The sequence below is a fragment of the Tympanuchus pallidicinctus genome, unplaced genomic scaffold, assembly GCF_026119805.1.
Source record: "Tympanuchus pallidicinctus isolate F22 unplaced genomic scaffold, pur_lepc_1.0 scaffold3, whole genome shotgun sequence".
Classification (NCBI taxonomy): Eukaryota; Metazoa; Chordata; class Aves; order Galliformes; family Phasianidae; genus Tympanuchus; species Tympanuchus pallidicinctus.
The window spans coordinates 101,540,367-101,567,717 of NW_026294747.1; the positions used below are offsets into that span (position 1 = coordinate 101,540,367).

General features: G+C 34.8%; 1 protein-coding gene across 6 annotated transcripts in view; it reads right to left on the reverse strand.

Annotated features, from left to right (window-relative positions):
- ULK4 (unc-51 like kinase 4) overlaps positions 1-27,351 on the reverse strand; it is a 212,399-nt gene that overhangs the window by 147,086 nt on the left and 37,962 nt on the right. For all 6 annotated transcript variants that reach the window (XR_008209227.1, XM_052694278.1, XM_052694277.1 and 3 more), the window contains exons 20-27: positions 23,801-23,962; positions 18,159-18,341; positions 13,423-13,550; positions 9,183-9,316; positions 6,112-6,233; positions 5,792-5,848; positions 1,786-1,837; positions 1,598-1,692 (exon numbers count right to left, since the gene is read on the reverse strand). Coding sequence is in view for 5 of the 6 variants with exons in the window: in XM_052694278.1 (XP_052550238.1) it covers positions 1,598-1,692; positions 1,786-1,837; positions 5,792-5,848; positions 6,112-6,233; positions 9,183-9,316; positions 13,423-13,550; positions 18,159-18,341; positions 23,801-23,962 (933 nt within the window). In the remaining variant the exon portion in view is untranslated. The remainder of the gene's footprint in view (positions 1-1,597; positions 1,693-1,785; positions 1,838-5,791; positions 5,849-6,111; positions 6,234-9,182; positions 9,317-13,422; positions 13,551-18,158; positions 18,342-23,800; positions 23,963-27,351) is intronic.

Genomic DNA, 27,351 nt, shown 5'->3' on the forward strand with positions numbered 1-27,351 from the left:
TTAAAATAGAGCAGGACAGTCATTCCCTAGCTTCAGTATAATTTTCTGCTGAATGTTATCATGGGAGTAGGAGAGATAAGTTGTAAAAAGGAGCTGTCTCTCCTTGATTTTTTCTAGGTATAAAGTAAATAAATACAAGTAATAAAGTTTAAATAGCAACTAATGGAATACACTCAGAAAAGGTGCTGCAGTTTTAGTAAATGCTGACAGACTTCCATTAAAAAAACAGCACATTTTTCCATCAATACAAGTCACACTGATAACCCGTAAAACACACAGAAGTTAAACAATTATTTTTAAAAATAAAGGTGGTTCCAGACATATATGTTATAATGCAGCAAATTTCGGGCTGACAGACATGTAGGAAAATATCAGTAGGCATTCATACCTCATCTACATTTAACTTCTTTTTATAGAACACTCTTTTCCATATTAAAGTTAATTAAACTGCTTCATTCTGTATTATATGCTCACTACTAATTGGTTAGATTTTTGTGGATAAGATGCATTGATTCAAATAATACTCTTCATAGGTTGTGAGAACTAATGAAAATAAACACTATGTTATTTGAATTTAAATTTTTTTCAATTTTAATGTTTTAACTTAATTATGCTTTACTAGCTAAGCATTCAATTAACATGCACACTAAACAGGATGCAACACCTAAAAATATTTCATTTCTATGGTCAGCCTTTCTTCTCCAGCACAATCCCTAGGATCGCTCCTTCTTAATAGCACAACTTGCTAAAACAAAGCTGCCAGTCAAGCTGACTTAAGTGCTATACTCAGTGTGCCTTTAACCTGATTTCAGTACAGACACACAAATTTCAATTTAAATTAAATGCCCATTCCAATTATACTTTCAGTGAGAACTCACAGACAAATGGGACAAGTTACAAGGATTTGTCAGTCACTAAATCAAGCCCTTTAATTTCCCTCTTTGCTGACAATTATTTTCCAACACAATTCTGGTTTTAACCAGCCTATTTGAAAGCTCAAAGTAATCAATCAAACAAAAAATTTTGAACAAAACATATCCTTAGTGTCAGGCAAGGCTTAAAGCACATGGATTTTATTATTCCAATGCAATTTGCAAACACTTAAGCTTAAAGATATTAAAAAAAAAGCACACATGACAACGATAACTCACGTAATTGCTACAAACTGTTACTCTTGTTAATTTCAGCAAGAATAGAATTCATGAAGTGGAATAGTCAACTCTCAAGCTGGTCTTTCCAAGCTATCTTGAGAGTTCAACAGCAAACTAAGTGGGAAAAATTTACACTGATGTGTAACAAAATCCTTGCTTATGGAATCAGGTACAATGTTTATTTGAAAATAATTTTAAGAAGTGCTATTTCTAAATCTTAAGCAAATATCCTCCTTATTCTCTGTAATTTCTACACACAGTAAACCAAGTTTGAATGTCTTAGATTTTGAGAAAATAAATCTCTTTATATTTTTTTTTTCTGTCAAGTAGAACCACAATACAATTTAAGTGGTAATTCGAACAGCTTCTAAATCCTCAAAATATTTCATTTATCAATGGGATTTGGCCAATTACCCTGCAACTATTTAATCTGTTGCCAGACTTACAGTCAAGTGATGGATTGTCAACAAGGCAGGATGCAATGTTATTGCTTCAAACGTTGATAAAGTACTCTTAATCAGTTCTTCTGATGCAGCTGGACCTATTAGTAAAAACCATTACATTTATTTAAAAAATGCAACCTCTATGCAGTGCCTACATGTAAAAGTGCAAGTAATACCATGGGTTAACTTACCTATTGCTCCATCCAAATTAGTTTCTCCTGACTCTATCGATCTAATAAAATTCTACAGAAAAAAAGCATTTATTTCAAAACATGGCAGAAACAAAAATTAAGAGGCATAATCACTGAATAATTGCAAAATGAAATTTGAAGGATTGAGTAAATACAAAATACTGATGCACCTGCAGTTCTGATAATAATTTAGATATGAAAGACAACTTGTTCATAATCTGGCAATTATAAAATAGTTTTGCAAGTCTTTAATGCTGCTGGACAGTTAAACATAGAGTACAGTAAGGGTCATTACTTTGACTTATGTAAGGAATGACAGCATTTCTAGCTAAATAGGCAGTAATTAAATGTCTTACTTTATTGTTAACAGAAAACTGTACTTTCTAAAAAGCTTTTGAACTACCTTAGATATGGCTATGCTAAAATAACTCACTAAAAAGACCAAAGATTCTCCTAGAAAATGCAATTTTCTGTTATTTGGACATCTTTTTGATCTCTATGGCTGCTATGCTTACTACTTACAAGATAGACTTGCACGCATACAAAACATACAAAAAGGCACAGTCTTCTACGAAGTATCATCTAAATAACTCATCATTCAGGAACAGGAACAATGAAGTATGAATAATCTTAGATAAGTATATATTGTACAAGTACACCTGCTATTCTTTTGCCTTTTAATCTTGATTTCATTCTCTATCTTCTACTTTTATGCATAGCTATCTATTTAACAGGAGATAAAAAAGGCACATTAATGACACTTGCTAGAGAAAGAAAAATATCAGCGGAATTTATCATGTTTTTAATTACTTACACAGTATTTAATATAGAGTGAATGCATTATGTGGATACATGACAATACAATGGATAACACCTTTCCAATTTTCAATGTACAAACATATCTCTGTATGGTTACGTGATGTAAAACATCAAGAAAATGTTCATTCTGAACCACTTATTTCATACTGCACAATCAATTAAAACTTTGTTGTTACATATTAGAACAGCAGAAATGCCTATATGGGTTACTTTTCCTCTCTGTGTAACAGACATCTAAAGGATTCATCTCTGATTAGAAATTCTGATAGAAGTTAACTGTATATTTCATAATATAAAAGTACCTCAGGAGCGATAAAAAGAATTGCTTCTATAAAACAGCAGGCGTTTTATCTTCCTAATCATTTGAAAAAAGTATCAGTTATGATCTAATTAATTTGTTTTGGAAGAGAGCAAATTACATTGTTTGTTCATTTAAGGCCACTTCATTTACAAGCATAATATTAAGACCAATCTGAAAAAAATCAACACATTTGGTGCAAAAATTGTTTTGGCTACTTTTGCTTATTTCCTTAATTTTCTATTACGAATTTAAGACCAAGAAGAAGGTGCATTTATGTATCATTTGTTGTTTTTTTGAGCAATGGAGGGGAACTGTGCGTATTCTATGACAAGCAAGTCTCCCCAGTGCATTCCACTGGGAGCCTACTATTAGGTGAGGCTTTGGGGCAGAGCAAGTCTCTTCCGTGTCTTTCTATTTACAGCTGAAAACATGAAAGAACTGTCCCAACTCCTTCTCAATTTCTTTTCATGGGAGCACTGAGAATTACAGTGATGATAGAAATAACTTCAAAGCAGTAAGAAAAAAGATATTTCTCAATGAACAACAGTTACAGGAAAATCAATACTTTTTTCCTTCCAAATACCAAGTACACATCTTTCCACTCCTAATCGTTTCTCATTGTAATGAGTAAGATTGTGGAATAAATTAGGAAAACAAAAAACAAAACTTGAAGGACTAGCTTGCTCAAGATTTAGAGGCCTCACATAAAACACAGTACTTTAAAAAAGTACATGCTGAAGATCCAATGTCCTTTTACGGATGTCAGTGGGAATGTTGGTAAGCAAAATTCCAGAGTAGACTGCTCCCTGGTAGAATGGATAGTTACTCTCTCAGAATTAATTACACAATTATATAAAATAGACTGCTCTCATATATGTTTTTCAGTTGTATTACTTCCCCACGATTTTTATGCATAAATTGAAATAGCATATTTAAGCTCCTGAATTGCCTACTTTGATGGAGACAAGACACAGGAAACAGTCCATCAAGTAATTTTCTTCTCCTTGATCTGAGAGGAGAGCTGTATGAACATGATTAGCCTAATTTCCTTAGTCAGTTGTTCAAGCAATTTGAAGAAATGTCAGCAGAAAACTTATGTTGTGCTTGGTCTACTGTACCTGTACTGCTGACAAAGAAATTTCACCTTCTAAAAGGTTGATACAAAATCATTAATAAATCTACTTGCTATTTACAAGCGCTTCATAGTGACAAAAGATTTTCTAATTCAGTTTCTACATTTTTTTATTTTATTCCAATGCGAATTTTTCTATAAGAAGTTTCTCACTGATCATGAGTCCTAATGTAAACCCATATGTTCTTGGAAACAAAAGAGAAAGAGAAGTGAACATGAATAGTAAAATTTTACTTAGCTGTTTATGGTGAAGCATTTCTTCTGCATGCAATTGTGGAAGTCAATATATAGCTGTCCTTTAAGAATGTGTGCACTTAAAAGCATTTTATTTTTATTTTTTAAACTCTGATATGCAGCTTTAGAAATTGGCTTCTTCCTCATTCAGCAGAAATAACTGCTTTATATACAGAAATTACATTACAATTGTACTACTTCATTTTAACTGTATTACCTTATGGGACAGTTAAAAGTTCATTTTCCATCACTAATGTCATAAATAATTTATAGATTTACAAGACTAATTTCTCTGTAGCTTGTAATACTCAGCTTTTTATCAACTAAATACAGAGAAAAAGTACAGGCAACCTTAATTTATGTCTCATTTCTAGTCCTGGTTTCAGCAAAATTTCTAGAAATAATATTGTGTGCAATTCAGAGATAAATCTACTGTAAAATAAAGCACACAGAAAATTTTCTATATATCAGAGATACAGAGCCAGATACATATTTTCCCTTCAATTCACTAGATTACTAAAGAAGACATTTTCTATATGTTTATAGAATACATACATCAAATATATATATTTGATAATATATGTAACTTTCAATAAAAGAGAACAGAAGAGATTTGAACAGAACAGTTCATTTAGAAGGGACCTATAAAGATCACTGAGTCCAACTGCTCGACCACTTGAGGGCTAACCAAAATCTACAGGCATGTTAAGGAGGGCATTCTCCAGAAGTCTCATGAGCACCAACAGACGTGGTGCACCAGCCACCCCTGCAGGGAGCCTGCTCCAGTGCTCTCACAGGACAGAAATGTTTATAATATCCAGTTTGAGCCTCCCCTGGTGCAGCTCTGTGCCATTGTGGCACAAGCTGCTACTGGTTCTCAAGAGCAGAGCCAGCACATCCCTCTGCATCCTCCTCATGGAGCTGCAGAGAGCAGTGAGGTTGCCTTTCTCTGCAACCCAAGTGCCATCAGCCCCTCCTCAGAGGATACACCTTCCAGTTCTGCCACAGAACCATAGAACTCATCAGCTTTGTCACACTCCTGCGGATTTATTCAAGTACTTTAACATATTTCTTATATTGTGGAGCTCAGAACACAAGATGCAAGATGAGACTGCATCAATGCTAAATACAGTGGGAGTATCACCTGTTTTTGCCAGCTGGCTGTGCTGTGTTTAGTGCACCACAAAATGTGGATTGCCTTCTTGGCTGCCAGGGCACACTGCCTGCTCATGTTGAACCTGCTGTCGCCAGCATCCCAGGTCCCTTTCTACTAAGAATCTTGTTCTCCAACCTATATCTGTGTCTGGCATTGCTCTGTCCCAGATGGAGAGCCCAGAACTTAACTTCATTGAATGTCACGCCATTGAAGACTGCTCAAAATCAAAACTAAACATATGTATTCAGAATAACGATGTCTCTCCAATGTATAAATCTAAGGTAATTTCTGTGCATTAAAATCCCAAATTTTTATGCATATGTATTTTTTGCAAACACCATTTAATTTGGATGTTCATACTCACAAGTAAGGTCCCATAGTTGAAAAGAAACTCCTCTGTGACAATGAGAGGACGAAATACCTATTTGAATTTAGCAAAAGTTTAAAAAGTTAGAGTAAAGAGCACTTCACAGTCATGTTGGCAAAGAAGGCAATATATGCATTTGCTTTTATCATTAGAGTTATCTTACAATACACAAAAACAAGGTCAGATTTTTAACACAGCTACTTAGCTGAAATACTCAACAATAAAATTACACATTAAGCTCTATTTCATCCATGCTGATTTTAATCAACAGAAGTTAGATTCTCAGAAACCGAAGGAGTTTGGGGAAAAAAATCTACCTGGGATGTCACAAGATGAAGCACTACAGGCATCATGGGAAGGCACATCTTCAGCTGTTTGGCCTGAACTGTTGATGGGTGTTTGCGTCCAGAGACATTAGTTAAGGTGTTGAGAATGTCACCTACAGAAAACAACATTTCAGATTGATCTAACGTAATTGATTTACTCAACAGAAAATGACAAATGAAGTACTTCTGTTCCAGTATATCTCTGCAAGCCTATCTTCTCTCTCCTGATGAAATCTGTGTTCATGTGCATGATGATAAAAATCAGGCTGATCCAACACTGTTATTTCCTATTTAGTATTCAAACAGGTCAATCTCCTGCTCCTGCTACAAGGATAGGCACATAAATGCTACTTCTGGCAAAATGCTGAAGCTAGAAATATGAGGCAGGAGTAGAAACAAAAGTGAAATTACTCCTCTCAGCAATGGCACTTATACTGGCCTTCAGTGATTATATCAGCATGGAATTACACTGTTGAAATGCTATCAGTACAATTTAATTCCAGTGAAATCAAAGGCAAAATTCTCACATCTTCCAGCTGACCAAGAGCTTCACCTAAGTCAGTGACATAATGCATCTTTTTCCTGCAGCAATAGTACTACCAGAAGAAAGAAACAAGCAAGCTCCTCTGCTTCCTAAAAAGCCCTCAACTAGCTGTGAATTCGTACACGGGGTTTAAATAATGATGTAAGTTACCTGAAGCAACAGAACTTTTCATCTTCTGATAGAAAGAGTTAGCAGCAGGTCAGTGACAGAACGTGGTCCATAACAAAAGACAGACATAACAATAAGGAAACAAAATTCTAATTTGAATAGTGAAAACTGTACTTCACACTTCAGAGAAGACATGAAAAATCATGCTTCCTTTGTGCTACATTATTGTTCTAGAAATCCAAGACTACTTCTGCATGGAGTAAAAAATAGGGGGGAAAAAAGAGAAAAGTCATAGCTTATATGTAAAGAAAGAAAATCCAATCGTTTTTGACTGAAAATTCTGTAAGTCAAACCCTGTCCCGAAAATGCACCTCCTATATGTCTTCCCTAACAAGAGAACTACACAGAACTGTAAACAGGGAATCACATACATATGAAACAAATAAAGGACATGATTCAGTATTTTAGACAATTTTCATGCCAGGCCAGGCCCTTCCTTTGAAAGTAAGTAGCAGTTTTCTCACATTGAAAAATAACAATGCTTTTCCTCTTCTTCCCTGGAGTCTAATTTTCAACACAAGCAATTAAATTTGGTTGTAACAACACTTAGCCTTAACCCTGAAGATTTGAATCATTCTATAATATAACACTCATGAAAGTGTTGCCTAAACTCCAAATATGTAAAACGAAACGTTGTTTCACCAATGCATTTTTAATGAATTGCAAAATTGGAATTAACAGACATCTCTGTGGTTACCAATAAATAGTCACTGAACACTTCACTCTGTATGTTTTAATGTCTGTGTATTCACCAGATTTATCAGTTTCAATAAATAGGCATAGCTATTTTAATTCTTAGTTTGACATAAGCAAATTACATTTATCTTCTAGAAATAGGTTAAATACCATAAATACCAAAATAAATTTACTCCCATACCTACAACAGCTGAAAACTTAATAAATAAATAAATAAATAAATAAATCATCAGATTATCCTTTTATTTCATTTATTTCAATGTATCTCTAATGGCAGTTTCTACAATTTGTCAATCTATTCGGTTTATAGCTACCTCTGGTGGAAGAAGATGGTATCAGTAAGAAGCTTAAGTAAATGCATATTAAAAACTAGCTAGGATTAATTCTAAATCAACGGTTTAACTGCTTTTAACTGCTCCACTTTACAGATCTTGTCATTTTTCTTAGGAGATCATAATTTTTATCTCTTCAAGCAGAACAGGATCCTTCATTATACTCTCAAAAATAGAAAGCAAAAGCCTTTGACAGATATGGACAGATATCTTAATAAAAACAATCAAAACACAAATCTAGATTGAAAAGGCAATTTTAATGTAAAATTAAGCTTGAGATATCAATTTTCCAAACAATCAAACAATGCATTAATTTTCTACATCAGTACTAGGAAAAAAAAAAAAAAGAAAGAAAGAAAAAAAGCAGCAGAAGCCCTGTTAAAGAAATAGATGCATTATTTTTTAATAATAACAGTAACTATATATTTGATTTATATCACTTTTCAGGTACTGAGACTTCCAAATCCTACAATGTACTCAACATTTGAACCTGGTATTTAGTTTGAATCAGCTGTTTGGAACAGGGCAAAAAGTTGCATTGACACAGGAATTAGTTTCTTTTAAAATAGCAACATGACCTTTGCAGTTTCACCATTTCATTTTCAATATTCTGGCAATAACATAGATGATGAAAAATAGATCATCAATCATCACACAGAAAAATAAATTTATGCTTTTTTTTTTTCCCCTACTATTTAAAGACAAGCCATAAACATTCAGGGTTGGTTCAGCTCCATTTCTCTTGAAGACTTTCCGCATTCCTTCCTCGTCTTGCTATTTATCTTTCTTACTCCGTTCTGTGGGAGATCTCACCCACCAGAAGCTTTTATAAGCATTTTAATACCTATGATTCAGACTAGCCACATCAATCTCATATTTTCTCCTTCCTTCTTTCCTTTTCCCTCTTTCCTTCTCTTTATCCTTCCCACAGAAATTTTCCTGACATTCCCTGAAGTTTAAGTTTTTAAAACATACTCGTAGATACGCTGTTACATCTCCCCTTGCTCTGTACTATATAAAGCAAGTCTGCTTTTAGGTTTCCAATCATTGGAATACCATTAGAACATCAATAAAACTTCTTGTACAATTGGGCCCCTTTCCTGACTGAGTGGAATCTCACAGTCCAGGCTGCGATGCAAAATATCTGATCATGACAAAGCCAAGAAAATTCATGAAGTTGATAACATGCAAACTTCATATAATCAGAAAACACAATCTTTCCATCTGTATATGTAAGGAGATACAGAAGTATTTCTCAAAAGTAAGTTAAAAAAAAAAAGTGAGTAAAGACAAGATTTGCTCAGTTAACCAACTCAACTTACCTAGAATTCCTGGCAGCTCTTGTACAATGTGATGGATGAGAAGATCCAGGCATTTTGACAGGTATTCATTGCCGCTTTGCTGCTCTTTTCCTGCTGTGGTCTTTCTGCTGTCTCTTTCAATATACATCACAAGCCTACATTTAAGCATGTGCAAAATGTTACATCTCATAATACCAAACTGACACTATATCTGTAAAATACTACTGCAGCATGCACTTCTAGTACTTGTGGTTACAATCCAAAGAAAACATTTGTGAATATTCATTTTGTTTAAATTTTGGGGTCTTCCCTTCAAATAAATCAAATTTTAAGATAAAATGATTATGACAAGGAACAATAGGAAAAAAAAAGTACTGTAAATGCAACTTTACTAATTTAAGTGAAGATACAATACTAATATAAGGAATGAATTAATTAGGAATAGAAATTCACTTTATTTTGAAACACATGACCAACATACTCACTATAAGCTGAGACCAAAGACAGTCTTTACCAACAGGTAAGAATTCCAAGAGCCAAACTAATCTTTCAGTCAAGAAAAATTATAGAAAATTAATCATAAAATAAAATGCTAGCATTACTGAGAATGGCTATAAAGAAAGAGATAGAGAAGCCTAACTAGCATTATACCTTTCTCTGGAAATACGATTGCAGATTTCTAAAGACAAAACCTAGTGCTTACATTCTAACTGACAAATGCTGTAAAATTATTCTGTTCTGCAGAATGACACTTTTCACAGTAAACTATGGTAACCAATTTATTAGCCATTGGCTAACTTACAAGAGATTGCTTTAATAACACACCTATAACAGAATGCTTCAGGCAATATTATAAAATACTCATTTGAATAGACAGAAAGGCCAGATTTTCCTTTAGGGGCCTAATATTGACATCTCTGTTTCATACTCAAACTCCCAGGGGGTTTGGCACACAGAACCATCAGTCACTGGTGACTGAAAACCATGCTCTGGATTTTAAGAATGTACTTTAGCATTACCATTTTTCTTACACACTCTTATTATAACCAATGCTCATCTTAATTAACCTGCTTCAGGTGCATACAACAAGACTGAAGGATCATTAACACAATTTTTAATGCTAGCAAGTATGTATTTCTATCATAGAGATTATTTACTCAATTAAGTAAAAGTTACTCAAGAACAAATTTTGCAGGATCAAGTGTCTAAACAATGGATGATTGATTGCTAAGGAATGTTACAGCTCACCTGATCCTTCCTGAACTGCGTTATAAAGATGAAGATAGAGAGAAATCACAAGACCCATTCACTGACACTTTCAGCTCTGCTTTCCATGGACTATGGGGACGTCTTTGACATTTTAATACATCTTCCAGAGATTGCAAGATTACAATGATTTCTCACTTGCGTAGGATGTGAGAAATACTTAAAATCTGACAATGCTCTAAATAGACTTTTTTCTTTCAAATGCTTTACATTTATATATATATTTATATGGAAGAACATTTTAAATTGCAACAGTATAAACCTAGCCTTCCCAAACAACTAAGTATTTTATAGAGAATCTGTTTGTGTAAATACATGTGGTTTCTTTCTGTTGTCCTCCCTATCACAGAATTGTTCTTCAGAAGGATTTTTTAAAAATAAGCACAATTATTTTTCCTTGACAGTATTCTTCAAATAACTGCTGTCTGAGAAAACTGGACAAATTCATATGGTAAGGGAAGCATTAGTATCTTCATTTTCCTTCAACAAATCCCTCAGTCTTTTGCAGAAAATCAGTTATTTTTAATGCCTGAACAGTCTTAGTGTTCTGTCTAATGAGCAAAATCAGGCCTGTGAAAGTGTTACACTTTTTGAATTTATTCAATCCACATGTTTGTCATGCACTCAGCAGTACATGAAAAAGATATACAGGTGTTAATAAAATAAGTTATACGTCATTAAGACTGATTGTTTATATGCATTATACTACATACTCCTCATATTTCTCAAATATCTTTATAAAATGATTTGAGTTATAGAATCATAGAATGGTTTGGATTGGAAGGGACCTTTAAGGTCATCTGGTTCCAACCCCTGCTGTAGGCAGGGATGCCTCCCTCTACACCAGGTCACCAGGTTGCTCAGAGCCCCATCCAGCCTGGCCCTGCATGCTTCCAGGGAGGGGGCATGCACAAACTCACTGGGCAACCTGTTCCAGTGTCTCACCACCCTCACAACAAAGAATGTCTTCCTATTATCTACTCTAGATCTACCCTCTTCCTGTTTAAAGCTATTTCCCCTTGTCCTGTTGCTACATGCCCTTAAAAAAAGTTTTTCCCCAATAAAAAGTTCCTACCCGAAGTTCTTCCTACATAAAACATAACAAATAGTTATCCGAGTTCTTGCTACTGTACTAGAAATTTTTAATGTATTAGTATTAATTGCTCTGACAGAACTGGAGATATTTATCTAAAATACAGTGTTGAATTACTATTAATAAAAATCAAAGAATATCCATTATCTCAGCTGGACTTAAGAAAAATTCTTTCAGAGTTCAAGATATTACAAAAGTAGGAGGCCCCACACAAAATAGCTCATTTCTCCTCTCTCATCCTACTGTAATCATCTTGTACTCCGAATATAAGATAAATGTTTCAGTCTAGATCATTTGCCCTGCTAAGATACACTGTTTGCTGAAGAGAAATTGTAAAGCAATCACAACAAATTAAGAATAGCAGCTTATGAATTCAATAGAGCTGCTGTAAGTCTTACCTGTTGTTTTAACTACTGTGTTACATGTTTTGGTCCCTAATCTGCTCTGCCTGGAGCATCACAAAACAACAGCACAAAATTCACAACAGAAAATAACAGCCCAAACTCACAACACATTTTCTTCAGAAATGCTGCTCAGTGGAAAGCATCATTAAGAAAACAAACAAGAAGAAAAAAAAAAAAGAAAGAAAGAAAAGAAAGAGAGGGGATAAATAGTCAATAAATTGTATTTAAGTTCTTATCCTTCACGTAATATCTCAGGTATAGATAAACAAATAACAACTGTGAGTATGGGACAATGGTCAGACATTCCTCCAAACACATAGCTCAGTTGTATGTGCCAGGAGAAGCACATAAAAATGCGGAACGTGTTCAAAAACTTGCTTCAAAATCATCACACATTCTGCACTGTCCAGAACACATCACTTGATAAAGCATTTTTACAAGTACCAGAAGATGCACAACAGTGAATCTGGTAATCAACACTCCCTGCAATCTACCACAATTGACATTTCTACGGATACTTGTGTGAGTGGAGTATAAAATGACAGCACTCCAAAAGATGTCCACTCACAGTTTGTGGTATAACTCACCTGCTCCTTATCAATCCATCCCTTTGACTTCAAATACACATCTTAATTTTTCTCAAAAAGCAACATAAGATACAGAAAAATTGTATTTGCTGTAAACAGTTTATAGCTACCTGCAAGTCATAACTTCTTTACTTCCAGTTTCAAATCCACTTTATTCCAAACCCACAAAAACTGGGTCTACGCTGTATTTCACTGTTACAAATACTCAAGAAAATTTCTTCCATCTTACTTCTCCACCATCTCAAAACCATGGTGACAATTTATATTCTAGCAGTCTCATTTCCTCTCATCTACATGAAAGCACTGTAGTGCAAAAAGTTCCAATAACCATTCCACTGTGAATCAAACTTAACTGAAGTGCTTTCATTTCTTACAAAGTATTTTAAGATATAGGAACAGATGAAATATTTCATGCAAAAGTCACAGGAATTCAGTGATTGTTCTACAAATGACTTCAACAACACAGTCACAAAACATTATTCTGCTTTTAATGTACCTATACTGAAGAGACTACAGGTTATATCAGTCACATCATAAGATGAGGAAGGTACATGACAGACCTTTTTATTTTGCATTCCCATCACAGCAACAACTCACCAGTGCAGTACTTATTTGACCCACCCAAAACAAAATCTGTTCCTTGCTTATCCTAACAGGGACCACCAGTTACTTTTAAAGTTTCTCCTTGTAAGCCAGAGTGGCTTCCCCTTGTGAGTAATCATCATCTGGCAACAAAAGACAAAACAGAGAACTCTCCTCTGGATATCCTCAGAAACAAAAAGATCTGCACTGCACAGAAGATAATTCATTCTTAAACACTGACTCTGAAATACAACATATTGAAAGTGACTTAGACACAACTTTGAAAATAAGCATTGCATCTCTAATCATAAATTCCATTATTACCTTACCTTGCTTGACAACTGAGAAGCAACATTTCCCTGCTATTTATTAAAACTTGCAGCAGGACCAGAAATGCTTTTGCTCGTATGAAAGTTGAAGGACTTTCAAGTAAACGAATAATTGTAGTCATAAACTCCTTGGTGGGAATAAACAAAAAAACATTACTGTTATCTTATGCAAAACAGTTACTTGCATTATACTTTATCAATGCATACATTTGAAATTCCATTTTTTCATTTCTATAACGTATTTGCATTTTGTATTACCCTTTTCACTTCATTCTCATAGCAAATAAAATCCATACAACACAACTAAATACATTGTGTCCAAAATAGACAGGCCAAGTGAAAAGCTGCCCTGTTCAACTTCTCACAAGCCATAGCAAGAAAACACTATCTGTTCTACCGTGTCCAGAATGGACTAGAAAGCATTAGAAAATATCCTGCCTTAAGGATGATACAATATTTTAACATCTTTAAGACTGATGAATTTTCAGAATATAGGTATACCTCAGCACCAATAAGACAAAAGGTCTACCTATTTCCATACATGGAGGAAGATAAAACACTACCTTTGTTGGATACAATTATGCCTACATCAGTTCATAAATGATACCATGGAATGAAGCAGCCACCCAGTACATAACTACATGTTGTATATAAAGTTTTATATCCTCCTACGACACACATTTAACATGCTAAGTGTTATTCAAACTCCCTGTTTTGACCACAGAATAACCGAAAGGCAACTTCATAAAACTGAAAATCAAGACCAAACATGATTTGTTAGAGGCAAGCTTTGCAACACTTAGCTAGAAGAAAGAACATTAGTGTAAAATCCAGCCAACAAGCCATCAGATTTTACTGATACTATTTAAACTTTGTCTTCAAAACATAGATTGCCATCAACACAGACAATCAGTAAAGATGTCTCAGAAGAACAAGCTATTAATTATTCTACTAATTCTTTCTTGTCTTTTTCTAATTTAGTTTATAAATAGACACCATTCTTCAATCTTATGGTTGATGAAACTAAACTGCATAAAGATCATGCTTTAAACTGCTCAGTTGTTCATGGAGCAGAACTTCAGCTCCTTTTTGCCTGAGCAAGAAATTTTTTAAATGATAAACAAATTAGAAGCAAAGGTTAAAATCTTGGTAAAGTGGTTTTTTGTTTCCTTTTCTTTTTTTTCTCTTTTCTCTTCTCTTTTCTCTTTTCTCTTTTCTTTTCTTTTTTCTTTTCTTTTCAGAAATAACCCAGAACGACCACAAAAAAAAGAGCTGTTACAATAGTAAAGTCTCAAGCTTAGAATAACAGTATGTATAATGCTACACTGCCTGCTAACACAAATGGACCTGACAGACCAAGCACTGGGGCAACACGACATGGACAGATGCATCTACAAGCCAAAACACAGCTGTAGTTTTATTCCTCATGGTTTAGAAAGCAAGAACATTCCATTGCAGGGATAGCAATTAAACGTGCAAATAATTGCACTGTCAATTAAAATTAGTTATATCAAACTTATTATCTAATTTATGTGAGAATTCTCTAATGATCTGGCTTAAGATACAAAAGTGACATTTTATAATTTGTTTTTTTGCCTGGTCTGATGACTGCCAAACAGCAACATTTTATCCAAAGAAAATCTGCAGCACGACTTTGCTGACCTGCAGAACTCAATAAATCAGAAGAGGCAAAAATTGCTGAAACACATATATATTAATTATTAATTGTTGCACTGTTACACTGTTCCTCCCTTGCTCACAACTGTTTTGAGGTATCCATGGAGACTCTGCAGGGTAAGGACACTGCTTTCATTACAAGTGAGCCACCCAACCACAACAAGATCACGATTGTATATAGGATATTCCTAATGATACTGCAAAGCAAATTTAAAATAAATCATGAAAAGCAATTAAGTTTTTTAACTGGTTACACAAGGGAGAAACGGACCATTATTTCAAGAAACACTGAAGATGTCATGGCAAGTATTTGTTGTTTTCTGGAGTATTTTCTGATTTGCTTTTTATGAACTGCAAATATCTCCATAACATTATAATTAAAGAGTTAGATGGGAAAAAAAAAAAAAAAGAAAAAAAAACAGCAATAAAAAATAAATCAAAGTTACAAATCCTTTTACAAGGTCTACGTCTCTTAACTTTTGCCATTTCATGTCCTGCAATGCTGTACAAATCGATCAGGAAGAAGAGATACTCTGATCTTAAGAAATGACATTGCTGAATTGTGAGGGTATGATTTACACAAAAGGTGACTGGTACCACTAGCATGCACACTCAAGAACAACCACAGAAACAGAGGTGGTAGTTGACACATGTTTTTATGTCCAAATAGCAAACAAAACATGCTGGCTGCATAGGTGGATCCAACATGCAGGCTAGTGACTTTCTAGCAGGAGCAGGTTAGTCAGGTTTGTGCACACTTACCAAAATGTCAATGGTTTCCATTCAGAGATGATATTTGACAGCTAGATTAAAGCAGTTTTCTTTTTTATCTACTGCTATAGTTTTCAAAGATGTTTGATTCAGAGTCTTTCTCCACATTTTATTTTAAAATATCATTTCATGCTGCTGTTTTTTTGTTGTTTTTTCTTCAAAACATGAAGCTATAGTAGAATATCTCTGTATCAAGAGCGATTTAAAAAATCCTTTAAGCCACTGTAGTTCTCCTAAGATTTATATTGGTACAGATGACTACAGAACAGCTTTTTTCTTTCTATTCCTCTAGTTGTTATTTTGTAAATGATTTCATTCCTGTTCTCAAAGGGAGTTAAAAACAAAAGCAGGCTTAAGGCTTGCAAGCTAAGGGGGGTTCCAGATAAAATACACAAAGGTAAATGACTTCCATTTTGAATTTGCATATTTAAGTATCATTTAATATGTTGGTTTGCAGTTCTATTAAAAATTACCTTCTGTAAACACTGAGGTCTTACCACTTCTTAAGGTACACAAGAATTCTACAAAAGACAAAATACTTGGGAGATTTACACTGGTCATTTTCTTTTTCTCTTTTTTCATTAGGATGGACTTGCATGTCAAGCACAAAGAATACTGAAAAGTGTCATCACGGTGTAGCCATATGCTTGTTGAACATTCAGGGAAAGAATTCAATGTGTAAGTGAATCTTCAAACATACTTCTCTCAGTAGATCACCAGTGTGCAATAAGGCATTTGAAACTGTCCTGTAATGTCACAATTTGCCATCTGTTAATGCTCTTGTAAGTGGAATCTGTGGAAAGCTTAAGGCCAGATGACAGGCATTTACACAGAGCACAGTGACAACTCTAACATGAAACTAAATGACTTTCATGAAGAGAATGAGTAATTTCAGGCTGCAAGAAGAGATGAGTGGAAGACTGTATATTATTTTTTTTCACTTAAATGTTGTCGTTAAAACAATATATACAGAAAGTAAATGAATGCATTTCAAGTAAAGCCAGATGCATTTTTTTAGTCAAGATGAGAATCAGGTTACAGCACACATCACTGCTGGTGAAAACATGAGCTCCTCTTCTAATTTTTTCTCTGTAAGTAGAGATGCATTGATTTTGTTTGTTAACTGTACAGGTGTACTGACAAAAATAAACATGGAATATTTTGGTGATCAAATTAGAAAGCTTTTGATCATCTTGGGAGAAGAATGCAGTAAAAGCAGCTCTACGGAGAAGCAGTCAGAGGTGCTGGTAGATGAAATGCTTAACGTGAGCTAGCTATGTTGCTTATGGTCCAGAAAGACAAAAGTATCCTGGGCTGCTTCAAAAGCAGCAGGGTGAGGGAGGGGATTGTCCCTCTGTTCTGTAAGACCCCATCTGCAGCACTACATTCAGCTCCGGGCCCCCAGCACAAGTACATGGAGCTGCTGAAGCATGTCCAGAGAAGGCCACAAGGATCCTCAAAGGGCTGGAGCACCTCTCCCATGGAGACAGGCTGAGAGAGCTGTTGCAGTTGAGTCTGGAAAAGGCTCCAGAAAGATCTGATAGCAGCCTTTTAGTACCTAAAGGGGCCTCCAGTAAAGCTGAAGACAGACTTTGTCAGGGAGTGTAGTGATGGGACAGGGGAGAGTGGCTTTAAACTGAACAGGACAGGTTTACGTTGGGTATTCTTTATGAGAGAAGGGTGTGAGGCTAGTAGCTTCTAGTAACTTTCTAGCAGCTTTATTCAGCACCACTAGGAAGAAAATTAAGTTCTTAGAATACTGATTTCTGCAAGACATTTTGCTTATGAATTGGTCAAAGTGCTTCAAAGAGAGAGTAAAATAGAGCTTTAGATTCACTTGGGACATATTTTTCTTTAGGACCATTAAAAGCCCTATGTTATGGTCATGCTAGAGCTTTCTAGCTGCAGGAATACTGGCACCCATAAGTATCAGCTCTTAAGGATCTGAGAATAAGAAACATTATACTCTTCATTATTCATATTTTCAACAAACAAAAATATAAAAATAACACATTATCTATATTACATGAACAGGTAGTAATTTTCTGTAAGTAGTAATTTTTGAAGGACATCATTGAACCATTTTTTTCCCCTCTATTAAAATGTTAAATTCACAGTTCTCAGTTTTGAGAAAATTGAGAGATCTGTTCCTAATTTTCTGCTATTTGGGTACTTAGCTGTTACTGAGCTAAACGTTTTGAAAACACAAAGGCATTTGCTAGAAGAAACTTTTAACCTTTCATTCATGAATTTCCATGCCTCTGAATACTATTAATCTGAATTCTAACCTTTTCTTGTATCAGCCTCTGGAGATGAATTCCACATGACAACATTGCAGAAAACATGGTGAGCAGGTACTGCTGTATTTTGCATATTCCAGTTAGCAAGGAATTTAGTACAGCTGTTAATCCCACCTTCTCAATGACACTCTGGAAAGCACTGGGTGAATAACGGGTGATTCTGCATAAAGCCTACAAAAGCAAAACAGAAATCTTGTTATTTAATAGAATTTAACAGAGTTTTTAATTAAGAATTTATACCATTTCATCATAAGATAAACATAAGGAGAAGGACTACTGTTTTTTGTTTGCTTGTTTAAGAGACCTGCAACTCTTCTAAACCTCTACATCCCACACAGTTGCAACTGAAATCCTTGGTACAACAACATTAATATCAAGTAGGGTCATGTCACTCTCTTCCTCCAGATGATATGATGCAGCAGCATAGTCCATACTTGGAAATTCTATCGATACAGAATGTAGGCAATATTAGATAATACTGCACAAAAAAGGAGCACGGGTAACAGAAAATATAGAGATGTCACACACCACAGAAATTCTGGTCACCCATAAGAGATCTTTATTCTACCTCTGTTTCTGGACACTATCTATAATCTGATACAAAGTATATTATCTGAACGTTATTCAAAAGCCTCAGCTTATCTACTTTAGACCTAAATATTTGTTATGGAACACTATTGAGTACAGCAAACACAGAAACTCTTCTGCCAAATGGTAGATTTGGCAGTTCTGTGCATACTGACTTAGCTACTCCTTAACAAAAATTCTCAAATGACCTTCAAAGTGGATCAGCTTTCAACTCAAAGTATCTTTTAGCTTTCAGTGCTTCAGGAAGTGCAACCTTCATGATACTGTGACTGCTTTTGCTGTATTTAGATGAGGAAAATACAACTCCTCAGACACTTTGTCGTCTTTGCCTTGAACGCAGCATTAGGATAAGAAAACAGATTAGTTATTTGATTCGTGTGAAAACTTGAATTGGTTTCAGGCAACTTTCTTCTGTGAGCAGTAGTCAATATCATCATTTATTTGCTCTCTCCTAGCCAGCTATATTTAGAAACTGCTGCTTACACAGCATCCATTCAGTAGCATGTTTTCATTTAAGAGGAGGAAAAAGAAAAAAGGAAGGAACAAAAGAGACAAACCTAAAACGTACTTCATTGATGCAATTCACCTACTCAATACCCACTCCTCCTCGTCCTTTTTGGTCCTGCAATAATATTGACTGCAGCTTTTTCCTTCCCCCTCATCCCTCCTTTTTTTTTTTTTTTTTTTTTTTTTTTTCCCCTTAAAAGATAGGCATTCAGTCTTTGTTTTTAAGTACATCAGTGTCTAATTCCCCAAAAATACAATTCAACCATTCATGTCTAGCCAGAGTTCTCAAAATTAGCAGGCTCAAAGTATTCACTAAATCTATCCTTGAGGTTCATATTACTATAAATTGTTGAGGCCCAGAGACAAACTGTCAAAGCAAAAGGGGCAAAGTTGTTACACTAATATGGTGCTCCCAGAGATGCCAGTGCCTCAGCTCCCTGCTTCAGACTTGGTCAAAAAAGAGGTAACCACAGCCATAAGACCATTAGAAACCTCCAGGTAAATCCTGCGGAGACATGGCTGTCCAGTAAGACTGTATTGCAACTTCAGAGATGGGAGGAAAGCTCCATCCCACTAACAGCAAAGGGTAGAAACTTTAAACTGCTGTTGTCATCGTGTGCTCTGTTGAATGACTGAAATGACCACTTCAGCAGAAAATCAGACTGAGCTTTATGAGGGAGAGGAAATAGAAGACATATTCACATAAACCACTTTAGCAGATCTTAAGGAGGTAGTTGGGCAAAAATCTGGAAATGATAATAGGTAAGAGTAGAGGAGACCTTACATTATCCTCTGTCAGAAGCAGCTTTGAACAAGAAATGATTGCAGTGAGAGAAAGGCATTGGTAGAGCCTCTCCTGGAATGAACTTTGCTATCTTTGGTCTCCATCCAGTCTTCGTACTGCACTTTTTCTCCCAGCAGCCCCAACCTTAACAGTATTTGTGCCTTATCCATTGCTTCCCAGTCTTATGTGCTATATAGCATGTAGGTAACGTTCATCCTTTCAGGATGCACTCTGTGCATCTCAAATTTGAGAATGAATGCTTTAATGCATCTGTGGTAACTAAGTATCAGAAAGAAACTATTCAGCACCAATTATTTAAGAAAAGAAAGAAAACAATTTTGTTGAGCTCTCCCATATTTTTTTTTCCCCATGGAAGTGGCTTATGCTTCAAGTAGTTACTTCTCCAGCAGAAGCTTTTTCTTAACATGAGTAATTATTTTTTAAAAAATGAGGATATAACTTTCAATATACTAGAAAAAAATTCCTGCTGCTAAGCTTGTTAGAATGTCATTTTGACATCTTACTGAATTATTTCTATTCTGAGTTTAGCAGAACAATAAATGATATCACTTCTGTATTATGTTTACCTAAGGCAGGCTGGACTACCCCATAGCGAGCAAAAACACTGAAACACAATCCCCATTTGCCACCTCTGACAGGTAGGACAACACAAGGTGTCATTTCTTGACTCTAGTGGCTGAGGACTGAAAGTCTTCCTGATATATTTTTGTTGCTGATTGAAATAATTGTAAGTAAAATCCCATAGTGCCTTACAGCTGATATACGTTGCAGCCAACGTGCTAGCTGCAGGTAAAGATATAGCACACGTTTCTTCACATAAATGCTTTTTATAGTGAATATACACGTCAATCAGGAATACATTCTTCAGGATAGATTTAAACAAGGCAGGAATGACAGCATGATAAAACATAATAGGACACATTATCATATGCAGAATAAATAATGCCTGCATACCCGTGGCAACAACACACTACAATGATATTTTATGAACGTAGAAAATAAATAGTATGATGCAACCTCAGAATGCATTAGTACATTACTTCAAAAAATTGTATGTTACTTAAATCTCTATAAAATTCAACTAGGGAAAGAGCTACCTGTATTAGATTTCAATATCAATTGGTTATCTGAGCATTTTCCAAAGTTCAGATCATATGCTCAAACACCTCAGCTGTATTAATACGTAGCCATGATTTATATTGGGTCTTGAATAACGATCATAATAAATAGAAGTCCAACCTCTTGTTCCTTTGGTATTTAACTGCAAAGCAGCAAAAGGATTAGAGGAACACCTTAGTATATTTTACTTCAGAAAGCTGCAGTTCAGTTCATTTCTTATGTAACTGAATGGGAACTGCTGAATCACAGCCTGAACTTCTGATTGACCACCTGAGGCGAGCAATAAGTCAGCCCTGGGAGCACAGGTGAAGGCAATTCAGCTGTGTGATGGAAGGGGTGGAGCCTGGCTGCACCTCTCCTAGACCCATTTAAGAGCTGACTGCCAGTAGGAAAGGATCTCTTCTGGAGATCCCTCCTCTTGAAGTCTTCTCAGCAAGCCCAGGACAAGGGTAAGCTTTCTATCTATTCTTCTTTGGTGTGAGAACCTGTTGAGCCTAACTTCCTGTATATTTCTTAATTATAACATCTGTATATTCATTGATTATACATGCAACATACAATAATTACATCTTAAACATTCAGTAAAGGGTGTACAATTCCCCAAAAAAGTAGAGGGGAAAATCCAGTAACAACTTCAGATGAAAAGTATCCTTACGTGAAATGACATGTATGGAATGAGAAGATGGAATTTACTACATATAGCAACAACTGCCTGTAAAAGAAACAAAACAAAAAGCACCAAGAAATAGGGCAGCTAAGCAAGTGATGTAGAAGAACAAATATTTCATACTCCTTTAGTCCTTCTCCCTGCTGCTTTCATTCACATCTCACCAATATGCTGACCTGGAGCAAGCCCTGCCTCTAGTGTGACTGTAACCTTAGTAATCACTCGAGTAAGAAGTGTGATCTCCAGTAAGCCTGTGCCTTCACAGTAATTAAAAAAAAAAAAACAAAAACAAAAAAAAACAATGTTTGTTTTCTTATATGCTCCTTATGTACACTTATAGTGCACATTTGCACATATTCAAGCACAAGATACTAAGGAGATTTTTGCCTCAGCAGAGCCCTGTGCACACACAACTAGGTGTCATCTCTTTAAATGGATAGCCTGACACTGAAGCTTGGATTTCTAAGGAACCTGGTCTTCCCCAATAAATCTAATAGAGCATTCAAGAAATCATTTTTCTTTAGGGAATTCTAGTAATCGCTGCTGTCATGACCTTGAAAACATACCTTGGTACTAACATATGCCACCTGTAAGAGGGCATGGCAGAGCAGTTCCTGAAGACAAATCAGCTTTGACAGATACTTCTTGGATTTTACATGAAAAGTGAAAAATTAAACAGTTTGAAAAAAAAAAAAAAAAATCACAGGGTGAGAGGTTGGCAAAAATGCTGTTATTGCTGTAACACTAACGAGTGCCAACCCAACGAGGGCTGCCAGATGATTCAATTTTGAAGTACAACATAGTGTGGTAACTTACAGGCTTCTATAATGTATATTTTGTTCAATAAAATGTACTTAGAAGTAAATGCATTTTCTTAGTGTTTGAGCAGTTTATTTCCCATGCAAGTGTTTGCCAAAAAGGCATCTTGAGGTCAGTATTTAATAAATATATGTATTTTCTAACAATATTTTGTTTAGTTTGTTTCTTCAATGTGCTTAGATGTTTTAATTTTCTCTCATTCCTTACCTCACTGCTAGATGTGTCTATGTGCATACTACCACAAACAGCAACTTTACCATTTTCTATTTGCAAAGCCACCAGAAACTCAGTGAACCTGAACGTTATTCAGGCAATCAGCATCCAGCTATCACACTTCATTTAAACTAAGTCAAATTACTGTTCAGTCCTGAGATGTTACCTGTATCGATGGCTGCAGCTTTTGTTTTGTAAACAGGAGATACGGTTAAACTCACAGCTCTGGTAAATATTGCTTATCTCACAAACCTTTTTGTTCCAAAGCTTTTGTTTGCATGTCATAGCTCTTTGCTTGTCATGGTTGGACTCAATGATCTTTAAGGTCTTTTTTTAACCTGAGTGATTCTGTGATTCTATGAAGTATGTTGTAAACCAAATAAATACTTCTGAAATAAAATACATCATAAAAAAAATCAGGAAAAATTTCTAGATTTGTTGAATTAAAATTTTTGAATAAGAGTCATGACCTCTAGCATAGGAAGCAAATGTTCAAGAAAATGATGAACTGCAAGGTCTTTCCATACACTTGTTTCCAACACAGGCAGCTATATTAGGTTTCAATTACAGGCCATGTTAAGGAATGTAAAACAACATGAACAAGGGCAATTCTCGCTTGCTGCAAAGAGGAATCAAAATAGGAATCAAAATGCTGTAAGCCAACTAACAAACACATCTCTCTGATCCATCTTTTAGCCCTTTTAGGAAGCTATATTGGTCTGTTCTTAGTAACAGTAAACTGTATTCAAACTGGTGCATAATTTATGCTCTATCAGTTATTTGCAATACAGTTCAATATAACAGAAAATATACATACACACAGAAAGCAGGCTCAAAAGCATTTTCATTTCAATGCAAATTCTATTTCCAGATAAAGCAAAGATTTCAATACCATGAAAGGAAATTTCTTACCGAAACAGCAGTTATTTTCAAAGAATCTATGGTAGAATGTGTGAAAAGGTACCATAAGACTGGTCCGATTTCTCCTGTAATAAATCCTTGTGCATAGCAGGAGAGAGTAGTGCAAACATTTTCGATTATCTTTGCTGCCAAATGGTTCACAGTCCGGTCTTCCTATAGAAACAATGGGAAAGGAAAACTGAAATATCTGTAATGTTTCTGGCTTGTTTTTAAACTAGTTACTATGCCTATGTCTCATTCAACATGTATTCTGTTAGTGTGCTTTCTTAGTTTTGTTTGGTATTTGGCAAAGTTTTTTGTAGTAAATCTTAACTTGTGACAACAATGTGCTTACAAATTCTACAGCCCCTGCTTTCTCTCTCACTATAAATAAAACAATACAAGTATATTTTAATACAAAATATTTCTTCTCCAAACAATCACAAAATTAAATGTTGCCATTGGAAGAAAAAAAAAAAAAAGGCTTTGTTACATAAGAGATGTTCAATGATGAGTTTTTCTGGAACGTGTGTGTGCCAAAATTCACCATTAAAACAGTGTCTGAATAGCATGATTACAAGATGTACATTTACACTAGGAGAAATAAATAATTCAAATGTTCCTTATTAAGAACAACGAACAATTTCCTGGGATAAAGAAGAGGGCCTTCTTCAGAGTGTAAAGAAAAGGGTATTTTGGAATAACTGGCCTGGTACGCAGATAATCCTGACCAATGTCTATGATAAACCACTGGGTGCCATTTGCTACAGCAGTTCCCAGATTTCCCTAAGAGATTCACAGTCCTGAAAGGTATTTTTAGTAATAATCAAGTCACTGATCTGCAAAATCCCTTATGCAAAACCACTAAGTGATTCTTTAATAAAAAAATAAAGCTATCTATAGATGTCTCAGGTAGTCTGCAAGCATAGCTGTAGTACCTATGTAATACTGTTCAGAGTTCCATTTCTACAATGAATAAAAACCAAGTTAGAGGAATGACAACAAATCAGCATACCACAGATGTCACAAATTAACTTAATTTACATCACTTAAAGGCAGCCTTTATTTCTCTCCCTCTTGTCTTTTTTTTTAAGGATGCTCCTTTTAATATCTCTGATTTTGCTGTGTTTTGTTTGTTTGTTTTTTAAATTACTTTTTTTCCAACTCTGCTTTCACTTAAAAGGAGAGGCTTTATCTTCATAGAACTGAAAGGTTCATTCCCAATGTTGGTTTGGCTGTGTATCATTCCACCTTACTTCCACCTTTAACTCTGAATAAGTGAAGTCTTTCAGCAATGTCTTAAACTGCACTCTTGAGTTCAGCAGCAGTTAATTGTGAGAAGGACAATCAATTTAATTTGTCAAGTCTACCTCACAGTCTGGCTTCACAAATAATTCATTATAATATCTAATGGATTTCTTTCTTATACTTCACATTATCCTATTACCCTTTGGATTTCTGACATTTGTCTTCACAAACAATGATAAAGAAAGCTTTCAGAAAGTGGTACAAAAGCCATCCAAAAATGGAGAATGTGCACTTCATTAAAAATACATTTAATACTTATTCCTCCTCTGACAGATGGACATTCTAAAATGCAGACACTGATGCACAAATATTTCAGAAGTCCAGGATAATATAGTTCAAAAAGGTTTTATTCATCATTTTTGTTTTACTCCTTCATTTTCTTCCAAAGAACTTCTGCTTTACTCAAAATATTTAAAAGAAATATCAAAGCCAATTCTCACTTAAAACAATTATGCTCTGCTGTAAAACTCTACTAACTCCTTTGCTTTTCCTTCTGATTTACAGCCATGAGAGCAAAGGAAAGGAGATTTAGGCTTCTGTTTTTAGAGTTTTTGTTACTGTAATATACTGCACCAACTCTGCCTATTAACTATCTAGATATATACACACATTTACCAAAATTCAGATTCCCAAAACTTTTTTTTTTTTTTTAATGTAACTAATATTCATTTAAAATCTATTTTTGTATGAAACTTCTGATTTTTTTTTCCTACAGTTAAGGTAAAAAATATATAGATTTTTTTAGATTAACTATACGAATTTAAAAATCAAATCCATACTTTAAATGTTATTAGTCAAGTCAAGTGTCTCTCACATACTACAAGATTACTAAGAATACTAATTGAGTCCCCATTGCTACTTGGAACAAGTGGCAACAATTAATATACTCGGTATGCAGTCCTGCTCCTTTGGCTACAAGAAGGTCAGGTATAGTCACAATGCACTAAAAACTCAATGAGGCTTTCATAATAATTCCATTTACTGCCATCTGAGATTGTCTGTCTTCACTCCCCTGAGATCTATTTCTGAGCACTGCCTAAGCGACTAAGACTTGCACCATTCTCTGCTTAATTAGCTCTCCAGAAGAGATGTCTGACCTAAACTAATATTTGACCTCAAAACTAAAGGACTCATCCTGCCAGGTTATCAAGACATAAGTTATGTTAGTGAATTAAAAAAAAAAAATCCTTCAAAATACAAATGAAGAGGTTCTGTGTAACTGCATCTAATGAAAATACGTGAGTAGAACTGTATCAAAGGAGCACATAATCCATTTTCCCTGTTTTAGCTGTACATCTAGTTTTATAAATTGCACTGAAAGACAGAGCTGCTGAATTTCAGTCATGTCAAACGCTTGCAGAAGTGTCTGTTTCAGTCACTCATGGATGTTTAGCAATAAGGAGCCCTGAGTAAGAAAGCAAATATAAGAGTCGTAGATAAACATATAAAAAATATTGTATTATTTTTTCATATTAAATCATGCAGAGAGAAATGTATTTAGTAGAAGTGTATTTCTGACTGACTGAAAATCCCATCATTTTCCTAAATCAACTTCCATATAGTTCTTCCTTTAATCTAAGACAGATAGCATAAATATATATATAAAATTTAGGGAAGTAAAGTTGTATCACGCTAAGTGTTTGCTATAGCAAGAATTAAATGTTTGGTAAAAAATTGGTAATCTAATACTAACGAAGGAACATATAGAACTATGAACATTAAATACCTTCGTGGAAAAATGAAAAATAAACATTCCACCAGTGAGCTGGAGAAGCAGTATACAATACAGACTGTTATTTTTTTGTTATAGGTAAATCCATTAGAAAACTACAGAATTGATATCTAAAGAAGTTAAAGTGATGAAGAGTAGATGGTTCAAACTATATGACATCTGTAATATAATTTCTCCCATACTTTCTGAGAAAATACACAAGGTCCAAATTCACTGTAAAGGAACTGCTCTAGCTAGGAATAAACATTAGAAATCATTTCTATGATTGCTTTATATGTATTATTGCCCTATATTAAACATTGGCAGTTATATTTTAAAGTCAGCTTTGATTATCAACATTTTCATCAGATTAGAACCAAAAACTTTTGATTCATATCTTGCTCCTTGCTTGCAGATAAAAATGTCTGCTAAATTACATGATGAGAAACTCTAATTTATCTAAAATTCTGCTTCTGCAGCACCTTGGAAAACACATAAAACAAAACTAACCTTTTAAAACTTATTCACTACTTCTGATTCAAAC